General features: G+C 45.1%; 1 protein-coding gene across 1 annotated transcript; it reads left to right on the forward strand.

Annotated features, from left to right (window-relative positions):
- Positions 1-50: 50 nt before the first annotated feature.
- SF3A1 (splicing factor 3a subunit 1) lies at positions 51-25346 on the forward strand. The gene is made up of 16 exons (XM_090063636.1): positions 51-232; positions 3111-3223; positions 5538-5742; positions 6342-6599; positions 7086-7160; positions 10759-10909; positions 11510-11703; positions 14963-15080; positions 15198-15383; positions 15782-15903; positions 16051-16293; positions 17077-17284; positions 17998-18149; positions 19721-19822; positions 19937-20008; positions 21696-25346. Exons 1-16 carry the CDS (start codon positions 170-172, stop codon positions 21795-21797), a joined length of 2364 nt encoding a protein of 787 aa, XP_089919762.1. The 5' UTR covers positions 51-169; the 3' UTR covers positions 21798-25346.
- The last annotated feature ends 1439 nt before the right edge of the window (positions 25347-26785 follow it).

A 26785-nucleotide genomic window follows, 5' to 3' on the forward strand; every position in this document is an offset into this window, starting at 1 on the left:
GCGGAACGTTCTACTGGACTGCGTGCGCATTTCCTGCGCTGGTTGGGCTGCGTGCGCATCCTTCGGGGCTGCCGCCATCTTGTGCGCGGCGGTGCGGGCTTGGGTGTGCGGAGTTGTGTCCGCGCTTCTCGGGACCAGGCAAGGCCCGGTGGGGCCCTAAGGAGGCACCATGCCGGCCGGACCCGTGCAGGCCCTTCCGCCGGCGCAGCCCACGCCCCCAGAGGGCAAACAGGTACCGGCGCGAGGCGGGGCCTGGGCCTCCCCAGGGAGTCCGCGGCACTCGGGGGCGCTCCCAGCATGCAGCGGGAGTAGAGGAAGGGGAACGTTTCGCCGAAGGGGGCATCGCTGGCTCGCAAGAGGCCTGAGCCCTGAGAGCTCTTACATCCTGGGCTGAGCCCCCTCGTCCCTGCCTCCAGCCCTCTCCCACGCCTGTTTATAGGGGTTTTTTTAACGCATTTTTGCTGGGGCCAGGCTTTTAGCAACAGCCGTGGGATTAATAAGATTTGTGTTCTAGTTTTGATTCTGTCAAATTCTGACTATGATCAGTTCACTAGACGTCTGTTCCAGTGCAGAGCACAGAGTTGTTGCCTCGAAGCTGCATGGTACACGTGGAGATCCCAAGCCACTGAAGTGCAGCTGCTCACAGAAACGGGGCGCGATGCCTGTGTGAGATGGGTCATGACGAATAATTGCATATTAACTAGGGATGCTGGTGATAGCCGTGTCAGTCTAAGGACATAGGCAGGCAAGGTTCCTTGAGTAGATGAGATCTCTTTTATTAGACCAACTGAGTAGCTGGAGCAAAGTTCTTAGCAAGCTTTCAGGCACAGTCACCCTTCTTCAGGTGTAGAGACCTGAAGAAATGAGAGAAGCTAAAAGTGTGGCAGGATGTCAGTGAGAATGTAAATAGGTAGAAATTAGAAAGGGGGGGAAGAGAGCAAGGGAAGAAGGCTAAAGGGGGACATTAAAGTGATATAGACTACAAGGTGAAAAAGAGGCTGTCAGAGAGACAATAGTTGGAGATCAGGAAAACGGGAATGAGAGAAACTCAAAGTGTGAGAGGGTGTAGCAAAAATGTAAATAGGTAGAAAGGAGAAACAACAGGTAAAGCAGGGGAGGGATGGGAAGAAAGCAGGGAAGAAAAGGCCAAAGGGAAATATTACAGAGAATAATACAAGGTAAGAAAGAGGCTCTCAATGAAGAAGGAAATAGTAGGAAATCAGGGAGACAACAGGCAGAAAAGAAGGGGAGGGGAGAAAAAGTGTGGGAAAAGAAGAATATAAGAGGTAAGGTCAAGCAAAGTACCTGGTGAATCAGATGTCAGGCAGGTTGTAATGTGTCATAAATCCAGTGTATATTGAGTCCATGATTTTTTGTATCCAGTAGATTTATGAAGCAAAGTTCACAGGCTCATCTATGGAAGGTGTTTTGTAAGTTCCCTTTGAGGATTAGAACTGAGAGATGGGAGAGGGAGTGATTCTTCCTGTGAGAAGTGTGCCCTCACAAGTAGTTGGGTATTCTTGTCTTTGATAGATTTTCAGTTAATTCTGGTACACAGTTTGGTTTCTCTTACATATTTTCCATCAGGGCATCTGGTGCACTTGGATGAGATGCATAACATTTCTGGAAGTGCAGATATAAGATCTAGGAATGGTGATGGTTTTGTTGTGGGGTGTAGTTATTGTGGGGGTGGAGGAGATATGTTGGCAGGTTTTGCATTTCTTGTTGTGGCATGGTCTGGATCCATTCAGTGTGGTTTGAGCTGCAGGGAGTTTGCTTCTGGTGATGAGGTTAGCAAGGTTTGGTGCTTGTTTCAATGCTAGGATGGGTGGGTCTGGAAAGATCTGTTTCAGAGAGGGGTCTTCTAGAATAGGTTGCAGTTGTGTTAGGATTTTCCATGCAAGTTCCAGGGAAGGGTTGTATGCCAGGTAATGGTGTGAGGTTTGTGTGGATTTTCTTTTTGTACTGCAGCAAACCATCACGTGGTATCTGGATATTTTTCAAAAGTTCAATCCATCTCTCTGGAGGAATGTCCTTGTTGGTTGATGGACCTTTTGAGATTTGGGAGGTAGTGGTCACAGGTATTTTTCTCACTTGAAATTCAGTGGTATTGAAGAGCTTGGCTGTATATTGTAGCTTTCTTGGTGTGTTTAGGGTGATTGCTGGTTCTGTGTAGATATGTATGTTGGTCTGTGGGTTTCTTATACATGGTGATTTGAATTTTACCATCTTGGATATTGATCATGGTGTCCAAAAAGGAAATGCTGGTTTTGGAGTATTCAAGCAATAGTCTATGGGGAGGGGTGATGATTGTTGAGTCATTGTGGCTATGGGGTGGGCTTATAGCCACCCCTTCCCAGCACCGTCCACCCTGAACACAGCCCTAGCCCAGCCTCCCCCTGCTCCCCCTGGAAAGAGGCCGACACAGTCCCTGGCCCCAAGCCAACAGCAGGCAGCCCGCCTGTGCCACACACGTTTGGGGGGCACATGCTCCCCATGCCTCCCCTGGGGTGTGTGCAGTGGCAGGGAGCTGCACATCCCCTCATGCCCTGTCCCTTCGCCTGCCAGACAAGCTGCCCATAGCTTCTTCCTGTTTCCGGCCCCAGGGTTTGCATTGTACCATCCTGGCTGGGCAGAGCCTTCCCGTGCCCCAATCCCTCCCTCACTGTGGGGACGTTGGTCTGCCCCTCCTTCCACCACTTTTACCTCCCTCTCCCCCCCCCCCCACCGACTTACCAGCTGGACGGTGCTTTCCAGGCTGCATTCCTGGCCACGTGCATGCTGTGGCTGCACACATGGACGCAGCATTTATTAGTGACATCAGCAACGCCAGCCCAAAAAAAGCTGATTGCCAGTAATGTTAATTTTCCTCTTATTGGTGCTGATCTGGTATGTGACTGATGTAGGCTAATTGCAGGTTCAATAGCAAAGTATAAGCTTCCTTCTCCCATCTTCACGTGAACATGATGCACGGTGTGACAACTTCTTTGGTTAAAAGAGCAGGCAGCATAGTAACACTAAAAAAAAACAAACAAAAAAAACAAACACAAACCAAAAACAGAAAACAAAACAAAACAAAAACCAAACACCCTCCTGTTTTGTTCTTACAGCCAGAAGAGGAGCCAAAAGAAGAAGCAGCACCAGCCAAACCTGTTGTGGGAATTATTTACCCTCCGCCGGAGGTCAGGAATATTGTTGATAAGACTGCCAGCTTCGTAGCCAGGTAAATGCTACTACATTAGACTGTTTCTTGGGATTATCACACCCTTAGAAGTGATGATGCCTACATAGACCTACAAACTGGAGACGGTCTTCATGTTCATCATCATCATCAGGTGGATGGGGATAATTGGAGCAGTCTTGTAAAATAATAATTAAATTTCCAGTTCAGGTGAAAAAGCTACTTACTGATCTTTGCTAGAAGGATGGTGGTAGGGGAAAAAAGCAAGGTTCTACTTAACTGTCAAAAGATATAATCTGAAAGTAAGAAAAATGGAGTACCTGCCAAGAGAACAAAAAAGAGAAACTAGTGATTTGGTGCATAAAAGCAGATGTTGGATAACCCTTTTATCCTAGGGTCCTACTGGCATAAAAGCCTATTGTCCCACTTCAGGTTTCTGTGAAGTATCCAATATAACATTTTTTCTCTTGGATAATAGGGGCTAGTTGAATTAGTCCAAGGACAAAAACTACATGTGTCCAGGGCTATGCCACTCCCAGGTTTTGATCTGGAACCAATCCAAATGTGATGTATTTCTACCCCATGAAATTTTAAATTAAATGAAAGTATAGTGATAATCAAAACCGAATAGTAAGTTATAAAATGTCAAGAACCAAACTATAGTAAAATCTTTGTTATCTGGCATCCCTGGGGTGAGGTGATTGCTGGTTATTTAAAAATTCTGGTTATCTGAAATAAACCCAGTAGGATTTTTCAGATAATGTTGGGGAAAGCAGAAACTGCACAAGGGAGTGGCGGCAGCTGCTGTGTATGAACTCCGCCTCCCCCCACCTCGCATCTAGCTGGCTGACCAGAAATTATGGTTAATAGAATTTCTGATTACTTAAATGCCAGATAACAAAGATTTTTACTGTTCTCACCTTTTTATTGTTGGAGTGTGAGTATGCGGCCTTGTACTGATTCAGTCTGTATGAATTAACATTGTATGATATGTAACCTAGTTGCGTTCCACTCCTCTCCCCCACCCTGGATTGTTAGTCCCTCGCTCGGGCGCTTTGTATTTCCATCTCAACATTGTCATCTTTTTCCTGGATTCCCCAACCAAAACATCTACTAATAAAAGTCTAGTAGCAGACATTCAGTATTTTGGGGGTGGTGTTGAATATCAAGTTTAAAAAGTTAAAATGTGATCTAAAGATACTTGAAAATACTCTTGCTGCAGTATTCAGTTGTAATTTACCTTTAAGCATGATTGAGTATGCTGTGGAGTGTATAAATGTCACACTTGAGAATTGTTTAGGTTGTGATATTTTGATGTAAACAGGGAAGAAAAATTTTTGCAAATCCAAGAGGAGGCTTTGTGTGTCCCCCCCCATTCAGCATGGGGATGGGGGGGTCCTTTATTTTAGATTTGATTATGGAGGGGCAGGCAGCAGATGCAGCTTTGACTCCAGCCCCAAGCCCAGATGGGAGCCAGGGTCAGAGCCACAGCTGCCGCATGCTCCCCTCCCCCCTATCTTCACCTGCCACTGCAGCCTCTACCCCTTCCCTCCTAGGAGGGAATGGAGCTAGAGCTGTGTTTGACAGTAAGGATGGGGTGGGGCAGGGGCTGTTGAGAGGCAGGTCTCAGGGGTTTCAGATACCATAGGGTGTGGGGGATGTAGGTAGGCTGCTGGGGAAGCAAGTAGGGAGGGATGATAGGGAGAAGACAAGGAGGATGCCTGGCCCCCTGCTGGCACTTTACCTACTGTAGCAGTGGAGGGGAGACAAATTTAAGATGACCCTTTAATATGTTAGATGTTATCATTTCCAGTGATACAATCTTTTTAAATTTTCTGTATATGGAATCTAATTACCGGGGGGTGGTCATCTTAAATTCAAAGTCATCTTGCATTTGGTTAAATATGGTATACAACTGCTGTGCTCTGAACACTTTCCTCTTTAGTGCTTGTGCATGCACCTTATGATGTAGCAATACCTGCATGGTCAATCATTAATCCATAAACTTTCCTCTTAGCCAGTAAGCAGTATATAACTCTGTGGCATAGAGCCAAATTTGAGTAATGCAAACAATTAGGGATGTAGGATTTTAACCATCATAAAATATATTGTCAATATGGTGCTGAAATTAAAACAGGTGGTCCAAATGCCTGCATGTAAAAATTGTGTGGGTCAGCGGTTGACTGCTGTATTGATTATGATTTATTTGCATTTTTTTCAGAAATCACACTATGTTCCTAGGCAAATAAGTGTTCTATTCTGAGGGGAACTTTGTGCATAGACATAGCTTTTAATAACTGATGAGTTAACAGTTGAATCCCTTCTTTGCTAAATTAATCTTTTTCTCCACTTCTAGAAATGGTCCAGAGTTTGAAGCTCGAATTCGCCAGAATGAAATAAACAACCCAAAGTTTAATTTCTTGAATCCTAATGATCCCTACCATGCATACTACCGGCACAAAGTTAGTGAGTTCAAGGAGGGGAAGGCACAGGAGCCCTCAGCTGCTGTTCCCAAGGTCATGCAACAGCAGCAAAGTACCCAGCAACAGCTTCCTCAGAAGGTAAACTGTTCATTTTTGCTGTTTTTCAAAGGTTGGCTTATAGGGAATCGGTTCCTCTGTTCTGATATAGTCTCTTTCAGCCTCCTTGTCTGAACTCTGCAAGGAGTGTAGTGGGGCTTGTTGCATGTATGTATGTTCCAAGGGAGTTATTCCAAGAGTCTCTTCTCCTGTTATATTGACTAATCTCACAGTATGGAGTACAGAAGGCTGCTGATTAATCTTAATCTAGGTCAGGCATAAATTAAATGGGAAGTGGCCACAAGCTGAACTTGCCTTCTTCAGTTAGTAAGCGATCAAATTTTCTGTAGTAGTGTCCATATTAGGAGAGTATAGCTAATTCTCACCTCTGTTCCCAACTTTCTTTGTTGCCCGAGTAACTTTTTATCCACTTCAGTAGACCTGTCCTACAGTGAGCCATATTATGCAGTGTTACCTTTGCCTTCCTTGCAGTTATGGCCCTATGGGTATTTTTCAAAACTTTTTCCATTAATAAAAAAACCATAGGGGAATCAGCTTTCCCAAGCATTACTAAGGAGGACTCAGTAATAGGGGTTTTTTTTCCAGCTTGATTATTGAGCTGTCATTTTTCTCTTCTGTAGGTGCAAGCTCAGGTGATCCAGGAAACGGTTGTCCCAAAGGAGCCACCTCCAGAATTTGAGTTCATTGCTGATCCTCCCTCCATTTCTGCCTTTGACTTGGATGTGGTGAAGTTGACTGCACAGTTTGTAGCTCGGAATGGCCGACAGTTCTTAACTCAGCTGATGCAGAAAGAACAGAGGAACTATCAGTTTGACTTCCTGCGACCGCAGCATAGTCTTTTTAACTATTTCACTAAATTGGTTGAACAGTACACCAAGGTATGTTGAGGACTTCTCCCTTGGGGTAGTGTCTCATGTGTCACACTGAATGATTTGGCTGCAAAAGTGATTTCAAGGACTGAGCTATAGGAAATAATAGCCAGACTAAAAAGACATAAAACAGATGACCACTTTTTAAATACCTTTTTTTGGGTAGAGGGCATGAATATGTGTTTTGGGACTCTTTTGGAAAAATGTGTACTGTCTAGTATAACCCTGAGTTGGGAGCATCAAGCACTACTGTGATAAAGATAAAAGTAAGGAAGAGGATGAAATGGGAGTGAGCCAGCGTCTCATGCCCAAGTATTGGTAATAGTTAAAATCAGGGAAGTAAGAAGAGAAATGGAATTTAGCTTAAGATAATCCATTAATAAGAAATATTTTTGCCACTGTAGTAACAGGATAACTTGTGCTAAGGACAGGTCACTTAATTGTAAACTATTATGTATGACAGTCACTGGTGATCTCCTGAAAAATGTATTTCAGATCTTGATTCCACCTAAAGGCTTACTTATCAAACTTAAGAAGGAAGCTGAAAATCCCAAAGAAGTCTTGGATCAGGTAACTTGTTGATAATTTCTACAACTACTTCAACATTTAAGTTCTAGTCTGAGTTATTTAGAGGTGATGAGCTCAAAACCAGAAATAATTAACAGTGACTTTGAGTAGGAGAAGTAAAGATATGCCTGTACTGCACTTACAGAAATGCATGGTGTTGAGACTTGCTTGGTTTATTACAACAAGTCTAACTGGCAGCAGAGTTCAGCACAGGCAGTGTTGACACATCAGTGGCACAGAGCCGCTGGAAATTTTAAATAGACTTTCAAACATGGTGAAAATAAACTGGCCTGCACATTCACTTACACAGTGCACTGTAAAATTTCAGAGTTACACATTTTTCCTTCCCAAAGAGCTTACAGTCTTGACATCTTGATATCACCTCCTTGGCATATTTACTTCTAGAAACTTAATTAGAGATGCACTGAGCATTGGGTACTGATACAAAGAAAACTTAATGTATCAGAAGTTGGCCATATCAGGCTGATAATTTGACTGATAAATGGCCCATGCATGCACACAGTTAAAGTGCAGTACAGGTGGCGAGGAGCACAGCCCATCGGCATGGAAAGCTGCCTCCAGCTGGTAAGTCTGGTGTGGTGGAAGGGGCTGGGAGGGGGGAAGATCAAGGCACCTGTGCTGAGAGAGGGTGTAGGGCTGGGGCAAGGGCAGCTCAGCCAGGGTGGGATGGGCACGGCATGGAGCTGCAGCTCATCCAGAGGTGGAAGCAGCTGTGTGCTGCTCATCCAGTGCGCTGCTTGGTCAGCTGCTGGTCCAGTGGCTCATCTGGCAGCTTCCACTGGGGCTGGGAGGGGGCGCATGTACCCACCAGATCTGCGTGGGGTAGGCTAGAGCTGCACCAAGCTCTTCCTGGCGGGGCAGGGCTGTGCTGGGAAGGGTCTATGGTGAACTTGTGGCTGCAGGCCCTGCCCCACACAGATCTGGGGGCACATGCCCCTGCTCCCGGTCAAGTGGCGGGAGCCACCCTCCCTGGATGGGTGGTACCCTGGCTGGGCAGTGCTTGGCCCGCAACCTCCCTCACTGTGGCCATCTTGATCTGCCCCCCTCTGCACTTCCCTCCCCCTTTCCCTTTCACCACACCAGACTTACCAGCTGGAGGTAGCTCTCCATGCTGCCAGGCTGGGTATTGGAAATCGGATTGGTATTAGCCAATTTGCCTCCTTAAAAATCGGCTATTGGTATCGGCCACAAAAATCTGTATCAGTGCACCGCTACTCTTAATAGATAGTACCTCATCTTTTTAAATCCTGCTTTTTTTCCCTAGAGCAACTACTTTAGTAGTTGGCAAGTGACTTTGTTTAATGATAAAAGTTCTTTGGAACTTGTGAATTTTTGCCAGTATTTGAGGCATGACCCTTAGAATTCTCAATAATATTCACGTTGCCTTTACATATATAGCTGAACGTATGCAATAGCAAACAGTCTTCGACATCACTGTGAGTTTTGTCTAATCACTGCAGGATCAGACCCACTATTTTGACATTTCAGTTGATTTTTGTATGCCTACGTAGCTGCTTGGTTATATCAGTGTGTCAGTGTTCATCACTTAGTAGAACTGTACTTAGCAGAGCTCTCGTAATTGTAATAACTGATGATTCTAATAAGTTGCAGCCAAATAAAGTGAGGAAAATCAAAAGGTCATATGGAGTCATGTTAAATAACTCTGTGATATTGGTACTTTGTGCTTTACTTGCTTTACTACAATAAAGTAGCAATCTAGCTGCATAACGGATATGCATGCATACAGGCAATGTGAACTGAAGTAGACCTGATTCTGATAGCCAGTGGGGGAGGGAAAGCCTGTATGCATAATTATGGTTTAGAATTAAAATCTTAGAATGACTGATTCTATAAAACTATATAGTAATAAGCAAGGATCCTGGTTTTCTCTGTTTTAAAAATCACAAATTCTCTGATTTGGGGGTGGAGAAAACCCTGAAAATTCTCCAAATCCTCATTTTTCCACAAATTAAAATGAAATGCTACTATATATAGTTGAACACAATATTGATATATTTATAGTTTTCAAGCAATTTGGAAGCCTAACAGTGCCTCAGTCATTAATTCTAAGTACCTATATATTTTGGCATTTCACAGATTTCATAGATTTCATAGACATTAGGGCTGGAAGGGACCTCGGGAGATCATAGAGTCCAGCCCCCTGCCCAAAGGGCAGGAAGTCAGCTGGGGTCATAGGATCGCAGCAAGATAAGCATCCAATTTACTCTTGAAGGTGTTCAATGTAGGTGCTTGAACCACCTCCGCTGGCAGACTGTTCCAGACCTTGGGGGCTCGGACAGTAAAGAAATTCTTCCTTATGTCCAGCCTGAAACGGTCTTGCAGGAGTTTGTGACAGTTCGACCTCGTCATCCCTTGGGGCGCTCTGGTGAACAAACGTTCCCCCAGATCCTGGTGGTCACCCTTGATAAACTTATAGGTGGCCATCAGATCACCCCTGAGCCTATGCTTTTCCAGGCTAAAGAGTCCCATGGCTTTCAGCCTGTCATCGTAAGATCTGTTTTTCTGACCTCTGATGATGCGCGTGGCTCTCCTCTGGACTCTCTCAAGCTTCTCCACATCCTTTTTGAATTGTGGAGCCCAAAACTGGACGCAGTACTCCAGCTGCGGCCTCACCAAGGCCGAGTACAAGGGGAGAATGACGTCCTGGGATTTGCTCGAGAAGCATCTATGGATGCAAGCCAGCGTTTTGGTCGCTTTACTAGCCGCAGCATCGCATTGCAGGCTCGTTCATCTTGTGGTCAATGATGACCCCCAAGTCTCTTTCTTCTGTAGTGCTAACCAACGTAGCACTGCCGAGCCTATAAGGATGCTGCAGGTTTTTCCTCCCAAGGCGGAGAACCTTGCATTTTTCGGTGTTAAACACCATGAGGTTCTCAAATTTGCTGAGTTTGTCCAGGTCAGCCTGGATCACCCGCCTATCTTCTGGCGTGGATGCTTTGCCCCAAAGTTTGGTGTCATCGGCGAACTTGGCCAGTCCACTCCTAACTCTGATGTCCACATCATTAATGAAGATGTTGAACAGCATGGGTCCCAGGACAGAGCCTTGAGGGACCCCACTGGTCACAGGGCACCACGATGAGTGACTGCCATCAATTACAACCCTCTGGGTCCGACCACGAAGCCAATTTCCCAGCCAGCGGATCGCGGTGGAGCGACGGCCACAACTGGGCAGTTTGGCCAAGAGGTGATCATGGGATACCAGATCAAAAGCTTTTTTGAAGTCAAGATATATGACATCAATCTCTTCTCCCTCGTCCAGGTGATAGGTCACCTGGTCATAGAAGGAAATGAGATTGGTCAAACAAGACCTACGCGCAACAAACCCGTACTGGCTATCCCTTAGCCCCTTTGATTTCAGTTTTTTTTAAACATGGAAAATTAGAACTCCCCCTGTCCCTTTTACTCACCAGGACACAGGTCTGGCTGTGGCTGATACTGGTAGGGATGGAGAGGAGCATATGAAAGTGTCCTTGGTTTGGGGGTTCCTAGTGTGTTCTGTCTTTATGTTGTGACACACTTTCCACTTCCATGACTTGGTTCTCTATGTCCACTTGTGCAGGTGTATTACAGAGTAGAGTGGGCCAAGTTCCAGGAGCGAGAGAGGAAGAAGGAGGAGGAGGAGAAAGAAAAGGAGCGTGTAGCCTATGCCCAGATTGATTGGCATGACTTCGTAGTGGTGGAAACAGTAGACTTCCAGCCCAATGAACAAGGTATGAAAGATAAGTGACAATTCCTTCAGGAATCTGGCTCTCCATCTGTTTAGTGGGGATTACACTTACCTTTTGAGCATTACAGTAAAATGCTTAATTGAAATTTTTCCTTTACTGTGTAGAGTAGAAGCAAGTATGTATCTTAAGATGAGTCAAAAGGCTTTTTACAGGTAAGAGTTGGGGTCCTTTTTCTTGCATAGTTAATGATGTCACCAGTGCTCTCACAAGAAAAGTCATTTTGTTTTTATTTAGGAGCTTATATTGTTGTCAGTTGTTCCAATGAAAACAAATATCCCTGAACTCAGGGGCTTCATTAATGCCACGTAGTGATTGTTACGGATATGTTCACTTTAAACCTGCTATCATATCTTTATGTTCATTGTTTTTATCAGTCCTGTTCTCTGTCTTTTTTCCTTTTTAAATACTTTTGGGAATAGTTTCTTTAGGGAACAGGTTAGCATCTGTATCTGCATATTGAACAATTAATAAGTGATAAAGAATCCGTTAGCATCTGTATCTGCATATTGAACAATTAATAAGTGATAAAGAATCCTCCTCGGTGGTGATTATGTTGTGTATGTGTTTTTAACCACTTTGCAGGGAACTTCCCCCCTCCCACTACTCCAGAGGAACTTGGTGCACGCATCCTGATCCAGGAGCGCTATGAAAAATTTGGTGAAAGTGAAGAAGTGGAAATGGAAGTGGAGTCAGATGAAGAAGATGAAAAGCAGGAAAAGACAGATGAGACTCCAGCCCAACTAGACCAAGATACACAAGTGCAGGATATGGATGAGGTAACTAGCTAGTGTGAATGATCACAATTACTTTAATTTTATAGAATTTGATTGTGGTTCATGGGTACTTTAAGCTGTCAACAAATAGAATCCCTCAGTCATAGGCAACGTGTAAGGGGGCACAGTGGGGCATGTGGTCCCCCCCTCCCCCCCCCAAGATTGGCGACCATCTGCTTCTGTGGGCAGTTGCTGCTCCCCCCTTTGCTGCAAACACAGCTGTAGGTGGTTCCTGCTTGCCGCCCTCTGCCAACATGGCTGCCTGGAGGCGGTCCCCGCTTACCACCACCATGTCCCCACTGTCAACGCTGCTGCCGCCTGTGAGCAGTCACTGTGGCATCCAGGGGCATGCATCGTTCATGCCCTCAGTGCCTAAATCGGTGGTTCTCAACCTTTTTCTGCGCCCCGCTGCTGGGAGTGGAATATGGTGGCACCGAGGCAGGGAAGCTCCTGGCATGTGGCATAGCTCATCCTTTCATCCTTTCTGTGCAGCACCGCTGGTATTGCCCCCACAACCCCCATTTGGGTTGAGAGCTGCTGGCTTAGATTTTAAATGAGCTGTTTTCCACAGGTCAGAATTAAATCTTGATCTTACCTGTTTTCTTGACTACCCTCTTACACTGAATAAGTGAAGAGGTCTCCATAGTAATACAATTTCTGTGAGAATTTCAAGAATGAATGCTATCATTTGAATGATAACAGGTTTCTGGTCTGTTTGTTATGCAGGCATGGTGAGTGTGTTTCTCAATCTTTTTTTTTGGCTCAAGGCACTTCTCAGAAAATGCAGCTCTAAGTTTTTACTCTTTTATACTATGAAAAAACAATGCAGCAATTTTTCTGTTGCATAGAATGCACACCACGACAGGTCAGAGGTTTTTTGTTGTTGTTTTTTAACTAAGGATTCTTATGTGAACTTGTTGAGTTTATCCTCTGAATTACATTTTCATACCAAAAAGTGCTAACATTCCATGGCGTGCCTTACCACCTCTAAAAGGATCTTTAGTCATCCTAGGGTGCTGTAACATCCTGGTTGTTGATCACTGTTATAGGCCCACCAGAAAAACTACAAGCCCCCTCAGTGTTTGGAGGGAAGACAGTAATTCCCTAACTGTGTTTAATCCTTGGCACAAAATATGAAAAAACAGGAATGGGAGTGCAGGTTAAAAACTAGGATTCCCAGGGGGAACATTGAGCAGGGAACACGGGTTAGTGTTCCCTGCCCCTCAAATTTAGCATCTAAGAATGCTGTGGATGCTGCCCAGTGAAACTGTCCAGATAAGTGCACAGTTGGATGAAAGAAAAACAGCCCCACAGTCACCTGAGTTCCCCTCCACTAGCACCTCCTTCCTGGTTTCATAGATGGAGAACCTGGCAAGGATGGGATTCAATAAAAGGTCCCAGGACTTGGTGGGACTACATACGGGTGTGCATACAATAAAAAGTGTAGGGCAGAGGTGGGCAGTTATTTTGGGTGGAGGGTCACTTACCAAGGTTTGGCGAGCTGTCGAGGGCTGCACAGGTAGCCCTTTAAGAAGTGCCCTGCCCCCTGGTCATCATATTGTGATTGGAAGTCCCGCCCCCTGACCTCTGCCACCGAAAGTCCCTCCCCTTGCCCCTGGAAATGCTCCTTTTAGCAAGGTGTTTGCTATCTTGGACCCATAAAAATACCAAATTATATTCTAAAATGTGAACACTTAAACCTTTTCATTAATTTGATATCAAAATATTTTTGTCTTGGTTTACATGTGTTTGTATAGTGTACACAGAGGCTTGATTGTATATAATGCCTTAAAATGAAGTCTTAATCTGTGGGGGGGTATAGGCTTGGTGGGGGAGGGTGTGGGTGCATCTGGGGGTGGATATGTGTGTGGGTATGGGGGGAGGGAGCATGTGGTGTGCAGGTGGGCATGGGGTTTGGTGGGGTTTAGGGTGGCTGGGGTGTGTGTGGGTGTGGGGGCACTGTGTGTATGGCAGTGCAAGGGTAGGTGGGGTGCATGTGTATGGTAAGGTGTGTGTCAGACTTGCCCTACACCCCCCCCCATCCTTCCCTACACACATTCCCCGTCCCTCCCTACACACACATACCTCCACACACACACACCCCACACAGTCCCTCCTTGCACACACACAGTTCTTCCCTATACACATATGCACACGCAGACACACATGCGCACATACGCAGTCGCTCCCTGCATCCAGACCCGCACCAATGTACGGGTGCGGGCCCCTACTTCCTGGTCCAACGATGCAACGGGAGCCAGGTGGTGCTGGGGTAGGAAGGCAGGGAAATGGCTGGGGGTGGGGCAGGGCTGGGCTGCTCTGTCCTGCTGCCAGCTTCCCCTGGGTTCTGCTGCCCCTGTCTCCTGTTGTGTTTGACAGGCAGCCAGAAGCAGATAAGTATTTTCTAAACTTTTAGAACCCCCGCAGGTGGGATAGAATGGCTTGAACCATTTTTCCCACGCCTGGTATAGGGTAAAATGGATTTCAGGTTTCTCTTGGGCTTCACCTGACAAAGCGGGCAGGTGTCTCTTGGGCTTTGTCCAACAAAGCAGGTAATTTTGACACTTCCAGAAACCAGCGTTCCCTCTGAGCTGTGTGGCATGCGTAGCTGTGCGCGGCCACACACCACACAGCTTAGAGGGAACGCTGCCAGAAACACTTCAGATATTAGGTGTTACCAGGCTGCTAACAAGGACCAAGGACAGTGGTTAAATGTAGTCCTCTGATGCCAGAGCTGGAGATCAGAGCTGCCATAATTTAGCAAAGTGTGGAGTGCTAGATTCCTTTGGGCAATAATCAAACTCCCTGCTCCCCTTGCTAACTGAAAGCAACACCAAGGCTCACTTCACCTTTGAGTTATCACTAAAATCCCTGAAGATGCATAGGGGTCACTGCTTAGTTGCAGGTTGTAATTTATTACTGATGCGGTTTCCATTTATGTGTATGACATTGGGTCCCATTACACACCCAGTATTGTAAGATACTTCCAGTGGCCTTAGGTGAAGTAACTATATCAACACATGAAAAATAAGGAAAGGAGGTATGTAAACAGAGAAACCTCTTCATTTCTGTAATGTCCGTATTCCACAAAGCTGTCCCAAACAAGTTGTCTAGGGTCAGAAGCATTACTGGTAGCATGATCTCAGTTTGTTTGGTGCACAGGAAATTCTATAGAACAAAACAGTGCTATTGCTCTATAGTCTGTGTTGGAGGATATTTGATCACTGAAGCTGATAATTTTATGCGCCTCTTCTAACTTAAGGGCTCAGATGATGAAGACGAGAGTCAAAAAGTTCCACCTCCTCCAGAAACTCCAATGCCACCACCTCTTCCCCCCACTCCTGATCAAGTCATTGTGCGGAAGGACTATGATCCAAAAGGTAAACCAGAGCAATGACAGTGAACGGCTTCCTTAGTCACAGAACAGTCAAACAAACAATTGTTACTAAAATGTGCAAAGGGGTGATATACTTAACACTATGGTTTTCTTCTTCTAGCTTCCAAGCCTTTACCACCTGCACCAGCCCCAGATGAGTATCTTGTTTCCCCCATCACTGGAGAGAAAATTCCTGCCAGTAAAATGCAGGAACACATGCGAATTGGGCTTCTGGATCCTCGCTGGTTGGAGCAGAGGGATCGGTCTATTCGTGAAAAGCAGAGTGACGATGAGGTTTATGCCCCAGGTCAGCTTGGGGCCTCTTGCAGATCTCCATTTTTTTCATTTAAAACCCAGTTCCTGCCTTGTCTCATTAATTAACTAGCCATTATAAGTAGGGACATAATTTTAAAATATTTTTAAATGCCATTCTTTATACTGTGCTAGTTAGCATATGTATTGTGATTATTCTGGAATAGACAGTCATCCAGTGTAGTTAACTTTACAAAAAAAGTTTAATATTATAACGAGCTGTTGCCCAGCCACCACCTACTTTAAATTCAGGCTTTTGCTAGCAGTTTAGCTGGACTCTTCAGCACAAAATGGATTGAAAGGAATTAACAAGGCTAGGTTGTCATCTTGGTTCATCATATGAGAAAATATGCCTTTTAACTCCTTCCTTTCTCTGTTTCTCCCTTTCTGAAGGCTTGGATATTGAAAGTAGCTTGAAACAGCTGGCAGAGCGCCGTACCGATATCTTTGGTGTGGAAGAAACTGCTATTGGTAAAAAGATTGGAGAAGAGGAGATCCAGAAGCCAGAGGAAAAGGTAGAGTGAAAAGCCTACTTTAAATTCTCCTGCTGTTCTGAATTTTCAGCAATGGGAGTCTTCATAGACTTGTTTGTTCCTGCTGTAAAACTGAAAACCTGATTTATCTAACAGTTTGATATATATTCTGTTTTCTTTCTGACCCAGGTGACTTGGGATGGCCACTCTGGCAGCATGGCCCGTACACAGCAGGCTGCTCAGGCCAATATCACCCTGCAAGAGCAGATTGAAGCTATCCATAAGGCCAAGGGGTTGGTGCCAGAAGATGACAGCAAGGAGAAGATCGGACCCAGCAAACCCAATGAAATGCCCCAGCCTCCACCACTGTCATCTGCTTCAAATCCCCCAGTTAATGCTCAACCAATCACTTCTGTGCCCCGCCCTCCCTCAGTAAGCAGTCTTATTTCTAGAGATGCACATTGTTGTGATACTTAAATAGAACTAGGCTTTGTTACAGCTGACAGTCATTGTAGGGTGCTGGGTGGAAACAGATGTTGAACAAGTTAAGAGTTTTTTATCTCCCAAATTGGTTTTAAACCATAAAATTAACCACAGAAACAAATTAGAAGATATTAGAAATTGAACATAAATTTAGTATTATCTGGCTATAGAGGTTTTGGAAAGGGATGACCTCAAGCTGAGTAGAGAAGAAATTAACAATGACAGCTCAGAAGGGAAGAAAATGTGACACTGAAGTATCGAGCCAAGAAAAGGCTTTCTGTTGGAAAGGAAGGCACCCTAGATTAAAGGGCAAAACCCATACTTTGAAGTAAAATTAGTCATCTGCATTGGGTGTGAACATTTCTTGGACATCTCATTTTGTTTTCCCCACTGAATTTGTCTTAATTTTATCAGGTTGGCAGGTTGCATGGTTCTGTTAAGAGATTTTCTGTGTCTGTCTGTGTTGCACTGTGGCCCCTGAGTTGCTCCTGGAGTGGAAAGTGTACGAGTTACTACTGATGTCTTTACTGATACTTAAAACCAACTTCCTAGTGAGCTTTGGGTCATGGAACAGGAGTGGCAACTGGAAGTCCACGTATCTCAGTCTCCCGGCTTTTGTTCCTCCAAAGAGATTCTAAATGTATGGGATTTTACAGTTGTCAAGAGCATGAGAGAATGAATTTCTGAGTCTGCAGAGTTGCCTACTGTAATAAAAATCTCTCTTCTTTCTAGATGCCACCTGTCCGTGCCACAGTTGTTTCTGCAGTTCCTGTCATGCCTCGTCCCCCTATGACTTCTGTGGTCCGTTTACCTCCAGGCTCTGTCATCGCTACCCCTATGCCACCGATAATACATACTCCACGCATCAATGTTGTCCCGATGCCACCATCTGCTCCTCCCCTCATGTCCCCTCGCCCACCTCCTATGATAGTACCAACAGGTTAGTGACTTCTAATAATGTACATTAATTACATAGACTGACTTTTGTTTAACATGGCTTTGGGGTTCAACTTTCAACTTTGCTGTCATGTTAAATGTGTGCGAGATTGTTAGCCTTGCCACCTTTCTGGGAAGATGCTTATCTGAATGTCCCAGCTGCTGTCTGCTGGTGACCTGTCTAGGTGAAACTTAAAAATTCTGTGTTTCTTGCATAAAAAGTAGGATAAACCCAAATGTCCTGGATGGCACTTCCTATCTTATTGCCAGTTTGATGTTCAGTACTATAAGATGAGTTGTTGGCAAGTGAATAATGATGGTTTCTGTTTTGTTTTACCAGAAAGTAATACTTCGGTTTGAAAGCCACAGTAGTAAAATCAACTTTGTGCTGTTTGTACATTGAGATTTGTCCTCTTTTTGACAGTGTACACAAGGCTGAGAGCACTTAAATTCCCCTGTGAGCCACAAGAGTATCTTGTGCTGTTTATTGGTTGCCCCTGGACCTCTTCCATACATGTATTCATATGAAGATCTTTAGTGACACCATACATCTGCCTGTTATGATTAGAAGTCCCTTTTTGTCTTTTAATGACCACTGCTGGTCACCTAGCACAGAAACTGAAATAATGTATGCTCAGGGAACAGTCACTGCATATTGAGTGGGTGGGTGTATATGTGTATCAAAACTGGTTTGAAGATAATTCCATCCTTTTTCAGCGTTTGTCCCAGCCCCTCCCGTGGCTCCAGTACCTTCGCCAGCACCAATGCCTCCTCACCCACCACCACCTATGGATGATGAACCTGTGTCAAAGAAACTGAAAACGGAAGACAGCCTGATGCCAGAGGAGGAGTTTCTGCGTAGGAACAAGGTATGACAAAGTCACAGGCTTAGTGGATGAGGAAGAGCAGTGGATGCAGTCTGCCTTGACTTTAGCAAGGCTTTTGATACCATCTCCCATGACGTTCTCATAAGTAAGCAAAGAAAATAATTTTAAATGAAACTGTTTAAGGTGAGTGTTCTGTGAATAGGAATCAAAGGGTTGACTTGAAACTGCGAAGAAGTATCAAGTGGGGTTCCCCCAGGTCTGTTCTGGATCTGATACTGTTTAACAATTTAATGACTGGAAGATGGAATTGAATTCATATTTTAGCATGTTTGCCAATGGCATCATGCTGAATAGGTAGCAGACTTATTGGCAATAAGAGTAGGATTCAAAATAACCTTATAGAAATGGTTTGGAGTAAATCAGGTGAAATTTAATAAGGACAAGTATAAATTGCTGCATTTAGGATGGATAGATGCATAGATGTAAATAGGGAAATGACTGGCCAGACTGCAGTACTGTGGAAAGTTGTCCATGTGGTATAGTGAACCTCAAGCTAAATATGACAGTGTGTTAGCAGTGCAGAAAGAAAAGAAAGAAAGCAAGTGGCCTACCTGGTTGTTTTAAATAGGAGCATCACTTGAAAGTCAAGGGAAGTAATCCTTCCTGCCCTCCCTCCCAACAAGGTATTCAGCAGAATTCACAGATTCACTGGAATCTGACAGAGCTGCCCCATGAGCGTTTCTGCTATGGCCTCAAACTTCCAACCTGTGCCTCGGCACCCATGCCATCCCAGCCCCCAAGGGGAAGTGATCCTTCCATTTCATCACTGGTTAGGCCTCACCTGGAGTTTGCCACGTTTTGGGCACCACACTTCAAAACATTATGGGTGAATTGGAAAGAGTCTATTGAAGAGTAACAAAAATTATTAGAGGTCTAGGAAACATGACTTACAAGAGAAGGTTGGAAGAGCTAGAGCTATTTAGTGGAGAAGAGAAGACTGCTGGGGGGATTTTATAAGTCTTCAGGTATATGGAGGGTTGTTAGGAGATCAATACTCTTCTCTCTGTCCAAAGGGATCAGGACAAAAAGTATTAGTCTTCACTGGCAATGAGGGTTAAATTTAGGTTGGGTGATACAAAGCCCTCTTTTTCTATGATTTTGTATATTTTGAATAGCATCTAAGTTGTCCAGTTGCTCTTTGTTATAAATCTTCAGGCTCACATATGGAAAGTAGCTGGCATGTGTAACTGACTCATGAGGAGGTAATGCATGTGAATAAATTAGTTTTTTCTTGTCACCATGCCCACATCAATAGGAGTTATTTTAAATCTGTCAGGAAAGAAGAGGGTGTGTGCAACTTTAAAAGACCAAAAGGAGATTGCTTCCCTAAAGTGAAGAGAAGCAGTAGTCAGATAATGATTATTAAGGAAAGGTAAAGGATGTTGAGGAACTTTTACTTGGAGATATGCAAACACAGAGATAGCAAACATGTACTAAACCATATCAGTCTCCTTTAAATGGAAGGACTGTCCACGTTGAGGGTGAATTGGAGGTTAAAGTCTAATTGAATTCCTTCTTGCTGTTTGTTGCTCATTGTGTATGTCTTTTTTTAGGGACCAGTCACAGTCAAAGTTCAGGTTCCCAACATGCAGGACAAGACAGAATGGAAGCTGAATGGCCAAGTGCTGGTGTTCACCCTCCCACTCTCAGATCAGGTAAGTGGTCTTCTAGTCTTAACTCCATTGTGTTGCTGGAAGTAGACAGAAGTTTACCACCCACTGACATGCCCTGTGTGCTGGAGAGTTTGAGCTCTTTTTGCTTGTTTCCAGGTCTCTGTTATAAAGGTTAAGATCCATGAAGCAACAGGTATGCCTGCAGGGAAACAGAAGCTACAATATGAGGTGAGTTTGTTGGCTATGTTAACTCTTCAGTTGGTGCCCTGCTGCTTGCACACCTTTTTTTTTTAAAGTTGCAGTACACTTGGTGAGAGAGAACAGTCTTACTCAGTCTTTTGTTTGTATGCATTTCAATATAGTCTTTAATTATATCATTACATGTTATTTCCATGGAGGGTCATACCTCATTAAGTGCACTTGCTGGTTAGAGCAGAGCCAAGTGCCACGTAGACAGTTCAAGTGTAAATCTACTGAAGCCAGCAGGCTTTCTCTGAAATTATGCTGGTATAACTTAACGAAAGGCTGGTTTGGGACTTCTTTGTTGTCCAAGTGTACTAGTGTCCTTTGCTTATCCAGGCAAACACTCCTTCAGAGCCTTGCCACATTAAGTATACAATGCAAAGGAATGCACAGAGCATTCATGATCTGTACTCCAGTGACTTCATGCAGGTTGAATTATTGAGTTTTTCTTATTTAAAAAACCCACGTAAATCATTTATTTGTCTGTAGAACACCAAAATGTTGAAATGACTTACTTTTTTTCCCCACAGAAAACCTTGGTACTTAAAACCGTAGGCCACATCCAGCTGAGCATTGACGTGTGGTATGTGGCACTGCAGACCCATCTGCAGCACCACATACCTCATGAGCAGGCATTCCCCGCCCTGCTGCATTGCAGAATGCGGGGGGGAGGGCGGGCAGGAGGGAGGGGGGATATCTTGGGGTAAAAAAAACCCATGCTGAAACAAAGTGAGTTGGTGCATGTGTCAGTAGCCCATGGCACCCAAAGCTGGAGCCTGACTGGCTGGAGCCATGCTCTGTCTCCTGGCCAGGCTTCCTGCTGTGGCTGCAGCCCCAGAAGCTCCCCAGGAACCCAGGTAAGGCTGCTGAGGCCAGCACAGTTGCTAGCCCCAGCCTTCCCTGCCCCACCCAGGATAATCTGCTAGAACATACGTGGCACAGGTGTTCCCTGGAGGCAAGCAGCAGTGGCACAGGGTGTACCACTGCTAATTGTCCCTGGGGAAATAAACGTCTGTGCTTGTCTAGACGTGCCCATAATGTCCATTCATGCTGTAGAGTTCTTAAAGCTGTTATAACTCTCCCAAGTCCAAATAAACCTTCACCAGAACAGCAAAAGGAACATGTCTTGCTGTCAAATTTTAGCATTTTCTTGAGGCTATAGAGTTGTTTGAAGAGTTTGTTTGATGTTTGGTCATTTGTTTGTTTATAATGGCAAAAGCGTGTTCCTACACGCGCACAATCTAGATATATAAAACAATGAACGTTGCCCTAAAGTGCCCAGAAACTCAGCTCTGGACAGAGCTATGAGGTCTGTTAAACTTCAGCATGAAACAGTTTGACAAAGATTATAAGCATTTGAAAAAAACTTTCTTTGAGTAAACATACTTGGATATCTTCCATTACAGTTGTCATTTGCACTCTGGGTGTAGTAATATAGAAGTGTTGTACATTGTGCCATTGATAATAACGGTATTAAAACCTGGCTTATCATGCTTCTCCACTGCCGGCTCTCTGAGATGCTGAGATTTGTGCTCTGTACATTATGAATCTTCTTGGATTCTTCATGCATTTTGCAGTGAACTGCATGATTGCCCATGTTTAGTGAGTACAGGATCCAGAATGCTAGATTTGGCTTTTGGGGAGTATTAAGACTTTCTGTTGTCTCTTTCAGGGCATCTTCATCAAAGACTCCAACTCTTTGGCTTACTACAACATGACAAGTGGCTCTGTAATTCACTTGGCACTCAAAGAAAGAGGGGGCAGAAAGAAGTAAGAGCCACAGAACTTACAGCTGCCATATGGATGCCCTGCTGTTCTGTGTAAATGAAAAACTAGGATCCTCTGTCTTTGGAGGAAGAATGTGACCAGGTGAAACATCATCAGCCTAGCATGGTTACTAACCCCCAGTTTGGAACTGTAGGCTATATTTGGTCCTTAATTCTATATCCTGTAATCAGAGGGGTTATAAGCCTAGTGAGAGCTGATATTTCCCTGACAAAGCTGTATAGACATTACATACTAAGTCACAATCTCAGCAGCTTTTAGTGTTTGTCATGCAAGCACTTAGTGTATGTGACTGCTGCAGTGCTGTTGTTGGTGTTCACATACCTGTTTCATTCCTTACGGAAGTAGCATTTATTTTGAGGTCTTGTCCAAGTTGCATTTTTTTTTTTTAAATCTTCATTTTTCAAAGAATTTTTGATGATACAGGGAGTATTGCCTGCCTGACTAAAATGCTAATCTTTTAATTTAATTTTTGTAACAGACTCAAATTAAGAAATTGGCAAATAAACCTTTTGCTCCCTCTCTGAAATCTGCGCAGAAGTCTCTTGCACTGATTTCTGCTTTGAATCTTCTTCTTCTTTAGTATGAATGACTGTACTTTAGTTTTGATAATGTGATATGGCATTTTTTTATCCTGCAGTAACTTTTATATTCATCCTGAACAGTTTGGAATGTGTTTTAAAACAAATCACAGTCTTGGTGAGGAAATATTTCAATTGGAACTGTTCAATTTGCACATTTAGATGTTATTTGTAATATAGTAAGACCAACCCAGTTATGCAGTAGTCTAGCTGCAGTTCCATTTAGGGTGCTTATGCTGAAAGTTCTTGGGGTTAAAGATTTATTTCAGTCTTCCTTATACTTTCTGAATGGCAAATCAATTCATTGTGCTTCAAGCAGTCAGCTAATCTTTGGTATCCTTGAGTACGTGAGAAAGTCTTCATTGTTCTGTAATACATTCTCTGAACTTTTAGTATCATCCAAATTAGAGCTGTCAATTAATCACAGTTAACTTGCGTGATTAATGCATTAATCATTGTTCAAGTTAATTTTTTTAACATGTTAATTGCACACATGATTTTGGAGCTGGTGCCTGGGCTCTGCTTCATCACTGTTACTGCCACCTTGAGGCTGCCCCTTGGGGCAGCGTGGCAGTGCAGCATACCACAGGGTAGCCTAGGTGCAGGCTCCAGGCAGCTGCAGCAGTGGGGAGAGGTGCACACAGACATGCAGCTGCAGCTTGCAGGCAGCTGGGAACACAGCTCAGGGCGTGTGGAGCAGCACCCAGCAGGCAGATCAGTGAAGGGGAAGAGGCGTGTGGGGGGGTGCAGATTGAGACCCCCCACAGTGAGAGAGGGGGCGTGGGGCACCGGGGTGAGTCGTGGGACAGAACCATGGGCAGCTTGTCCAGCAGTTCAGGGGGGCTCCCACTGCATGTACCCCAGGGGAGGTATGAGAGGCAAATGCCCCCCCAGATGTGTGCACAGCTTGGAGGCAATGCTGCAGCTATCAGCTGGGGCTCTGTGCCCTGCTGCCTTTGCCCCAGGAGCCACATGATGCCATACTATGTCTTCTGTCACAGAGAAAGCAGGGGACATGGCACAGCCAGCATACAATTCCCAAGGTAGAGGGATGCAGAGCCCCAGCCTCCAGCAGCAGCCTGCCTCCACCGCACACAGATCTGGGGGGCATATGCCCCCCCCACCCCACCCCCCTGGATTGAGCCACCTGGGCCCTGGGGCTGCATTCACACCAGCCCCTTCCCCTGCCTCTGCCCTTGTTGCCCTTTTCCTCCCCCACACCCCTTTGCCCCCACACAGATTTACCTGCTGGGTGATGTCTGTATGTGTGTGTATCTGTCCCTTACTCCCAAGCCACAGCACCCCTAAGCCCTCACTCCTTACCCACAGTACCTCACATCCTGCCAGGGTATGCAGGAACCCCACTCCCCAGGCTCCAAACTCCATACACCTCTCCCCCCCCCCCACCATATAAAGTACCTGCATAATTTTGCATAACTGAGAATTTCTCTGCATAATTTTGAGCTTTTAGCTGTGTGATTTTTAAAATTGTAATTAATTGCAACTAATTTTTTAATCACACAACTAACTGCAATCACATTTTTTAATAGTTTGAGGGCCCTAATCGAAATCTGTTACATTGCTCAGACACTACAAACAAAACACCTTTACAGGCCCCTCTTGTACCTCTACCTTTCCTATTTAAAACCAAAGGCAGTATGAGTAGAGAAATTTGCCTTTTCATGACAGTTCCCATCGCGGATAAAGTTAAAGATGTTGACATCCTCCATGCTCCAAATCCAGTCGACAAATGGTGGGTGGAGGAGAGGAAATGATTGCTCTAAGGAAGATGAACAGCCAGGGCCTAGCAGAAGTGGTTGGCAGTGCTCCCGGCATGTGGAAGCCAGCTGTTCATTGACAGCTTACTGATGTGTTCCCTTTTTTCTTTTTTTAAGATAGTCATGTTTTATGGAGTAAGTAGAGAAGCACTTGTGCAGTAGATATACTAGGCTGATGTGATCTTCTGTGCCAGGGGTGGGCAAAATACAGCCTGCAGGCTGGACCCAGACTGCCAGCCCATTCTATCTAGTCTGCAGGGCCTCTAAAAATTTTAGAAAATTAATTTTTATCTGCCCCTGACTGGCTGTCAAAGATGACAGGCAGACAGTGGCAGCAGGACCCAGAGGGAGCCTGTTGCTGAGCAGCAAGGCTGGCCCAGCTCCACTCCTCCTCCAACTTCCCTCCCTCAGCCCCCAACCAGAAGCCTCTGCATGACCGTGGAGCTACTTTCCCCCAATCCAACTGGAAAGTAAGGTAAGATTGGATGGAGGGAAAGGGGAAATGGCTGCGAACAGCCCCATGGTGCTTCCCAGGCCAGGGTAGAGCCAGAGCTGTGGGGAGCAGCAGGTGTGGGGGCAGAAGGAAGTGGCTGCAGGGAGCAGCAGAGTGGCAAGGAGGATGCAGATAGTGGTGCAGGAACTGGTAGGGGCCACAGCGAGCAGCAGGGGCTCCTGGGAACAGTGCAGGCAGCGGCAGGGGCTACAGGGAGTGGTGCAAGAAGCAGCAGGGGCTACAGGGAGTGGTGCAAGAAGCAGCAGGGGCTACAGGGAGCAACATGGGAAGTGTGGGAGGGAATGCAGGGAAATGGCAGTGGCGGGTGGGCGCGGAGCCCATGCAGGTGGGCAGGGATCCAGGTTGGGGCAGCAGGAGTGCAGAGCCTGGGCATGGAATCGGCCTCACGTGATGCAAATAGGCATGAATGCTGTCTGGTACAGCCACACACAATAGAGCCAGCAGCCCAGCTCATCTCTCTCTGCCACGTGCTATAACCCCACAGTCCCCCACCACACATACACACTCCCCAATCATACCCTGCCGCATACACCCCTTTATTGCCCACACCCAACATAAAGTAGGACTGTATTTTGAGCTTTTATGCAGTCACTTCTAGGTACACTTTATAAACACATAAATTAGTACAAAAATATTTGTAAATAAAAGTTTTATAGTAGCTGTTTTATTTTTTGTATATAATTTGGGTTTTTTCTGGCTTCAAGATTGCAGCACCCTTCCTCCCAAAAGAAGGGTGGATACTTGTCCTTCCAGGGCAAGGAAAGGAACTTCCAGTGGCAAAGGTCAGGGGCTGGGGGCAGGACTTCTGGTCCCAATATAGCGACTGGGGGCGAGGCACCTGTCAAGGGATGTTGGTGCCCCAGGAGCAGACACTGGGGAGCTGTGAGGGGCCTGATCCTTGTGGCAGCGCAGCCCCAGCCCCTTCCCTGCTGTCTGACCCAAGGCACACATGCCAAGAAAAATGCCTTTGTGTGCCACGCTCTGGCACCCCTGTCTAATCCATCATGGAGGAATCACTGCCTATCACCTCTGGAGCACACCTCCCTATTGCCATTGTTGACTGAGATTGGAGACAGTGGTAAGTAGGCATCTTTGGTTCTCCAGGGAAGTGGAGATCTGTGGCCTGCAGTGCAGGCTGGGCTGCAAGCCAGTGGCAAGTTACTATTTAAGAGTCTGAATCAAAGTAATTGAGCCTAAGTGAGTTCCACTGAAATCATAGTTCTGCGGGTTAATACGTCTTGCCAGGATCCTTGATGTGTTCTTTTACTTCTAAAATAGCCAAGACCTGCTTTTATCTGCATAGGGCAAGGAGACTGCACCCTTTCCTATGGAGATGGAGATGTTGCTGCAGAGATCCATGTCTGGTTGCTTCCACACATTGAATTATTTCAACATATTCTGTATGGGGTTATCCTTAAGATACCACTAAGCAATTAACAAGTAGTATAGAAAGTAACTGCTAATTTACTCTTGGAACAGGAGCAAAAGATTGAGATGATTAGAAGCCAGTGGAATAATCATAATTTTTGGGGTGCGATTCAAAGCATTGGTTTTATCTGAAAGTTTCAGCTTTGAGTTCTATTTTGGTAATCCCCTTTCCCTCCCATCCTTCCCTGCTCCAATTCCCTGCATCTCCAGCACTGAGTGCACTGTAGCACTGCAGCTAAACTCTTCACAATTTGTGCCTAGAATGCAGTTCTTAATGGGGGATCGATGATTCCAGAGCTTGCATAGACACTGCTTCTGCGTGGTGACCTTCAGGATGTGCTGCAAGGCCTATTCAGAGTTAATTGGGAGAAGTGGAGGTTAGATGTGATTGTGGCCTGAGAGATCTCTGGAGAAATTAGGAGTTATTCTCCATTGAAACTAGTTCACTTACAAGTTGTCACTTTTTGGTACATGCACTGAGAGGCAAAGATACTATAAAGTGGTGAATAAAATAAGAAACATGATTTTGAGAGGCACTTTTGTTAATCTTTTATCTTGCTCTTCAACAGTAACACAAAGTGCAGGACAGTAAAACTGACCAAGGCTCTTTAAGCCAGTGCATTTTCAGCTTGGGTGTTGTGGCAAACTACTCAAATTGGCTTCACAATTGTACCTG

Source organism: Crocodylus siamensis, chromosome 9 (genome assembly GCF_052110815.1).
Source record: "Crocodylus siamensis isolate JL-2025a chromosome 9, ASM5211081v1, whole genome shotgun sequence".
Taxonomy (NCBI): Eukaryota; Metazoa; Chordata; order Crocodylia; family Crocodylidae; genus Crocodylus; species Crocodylus siamensis.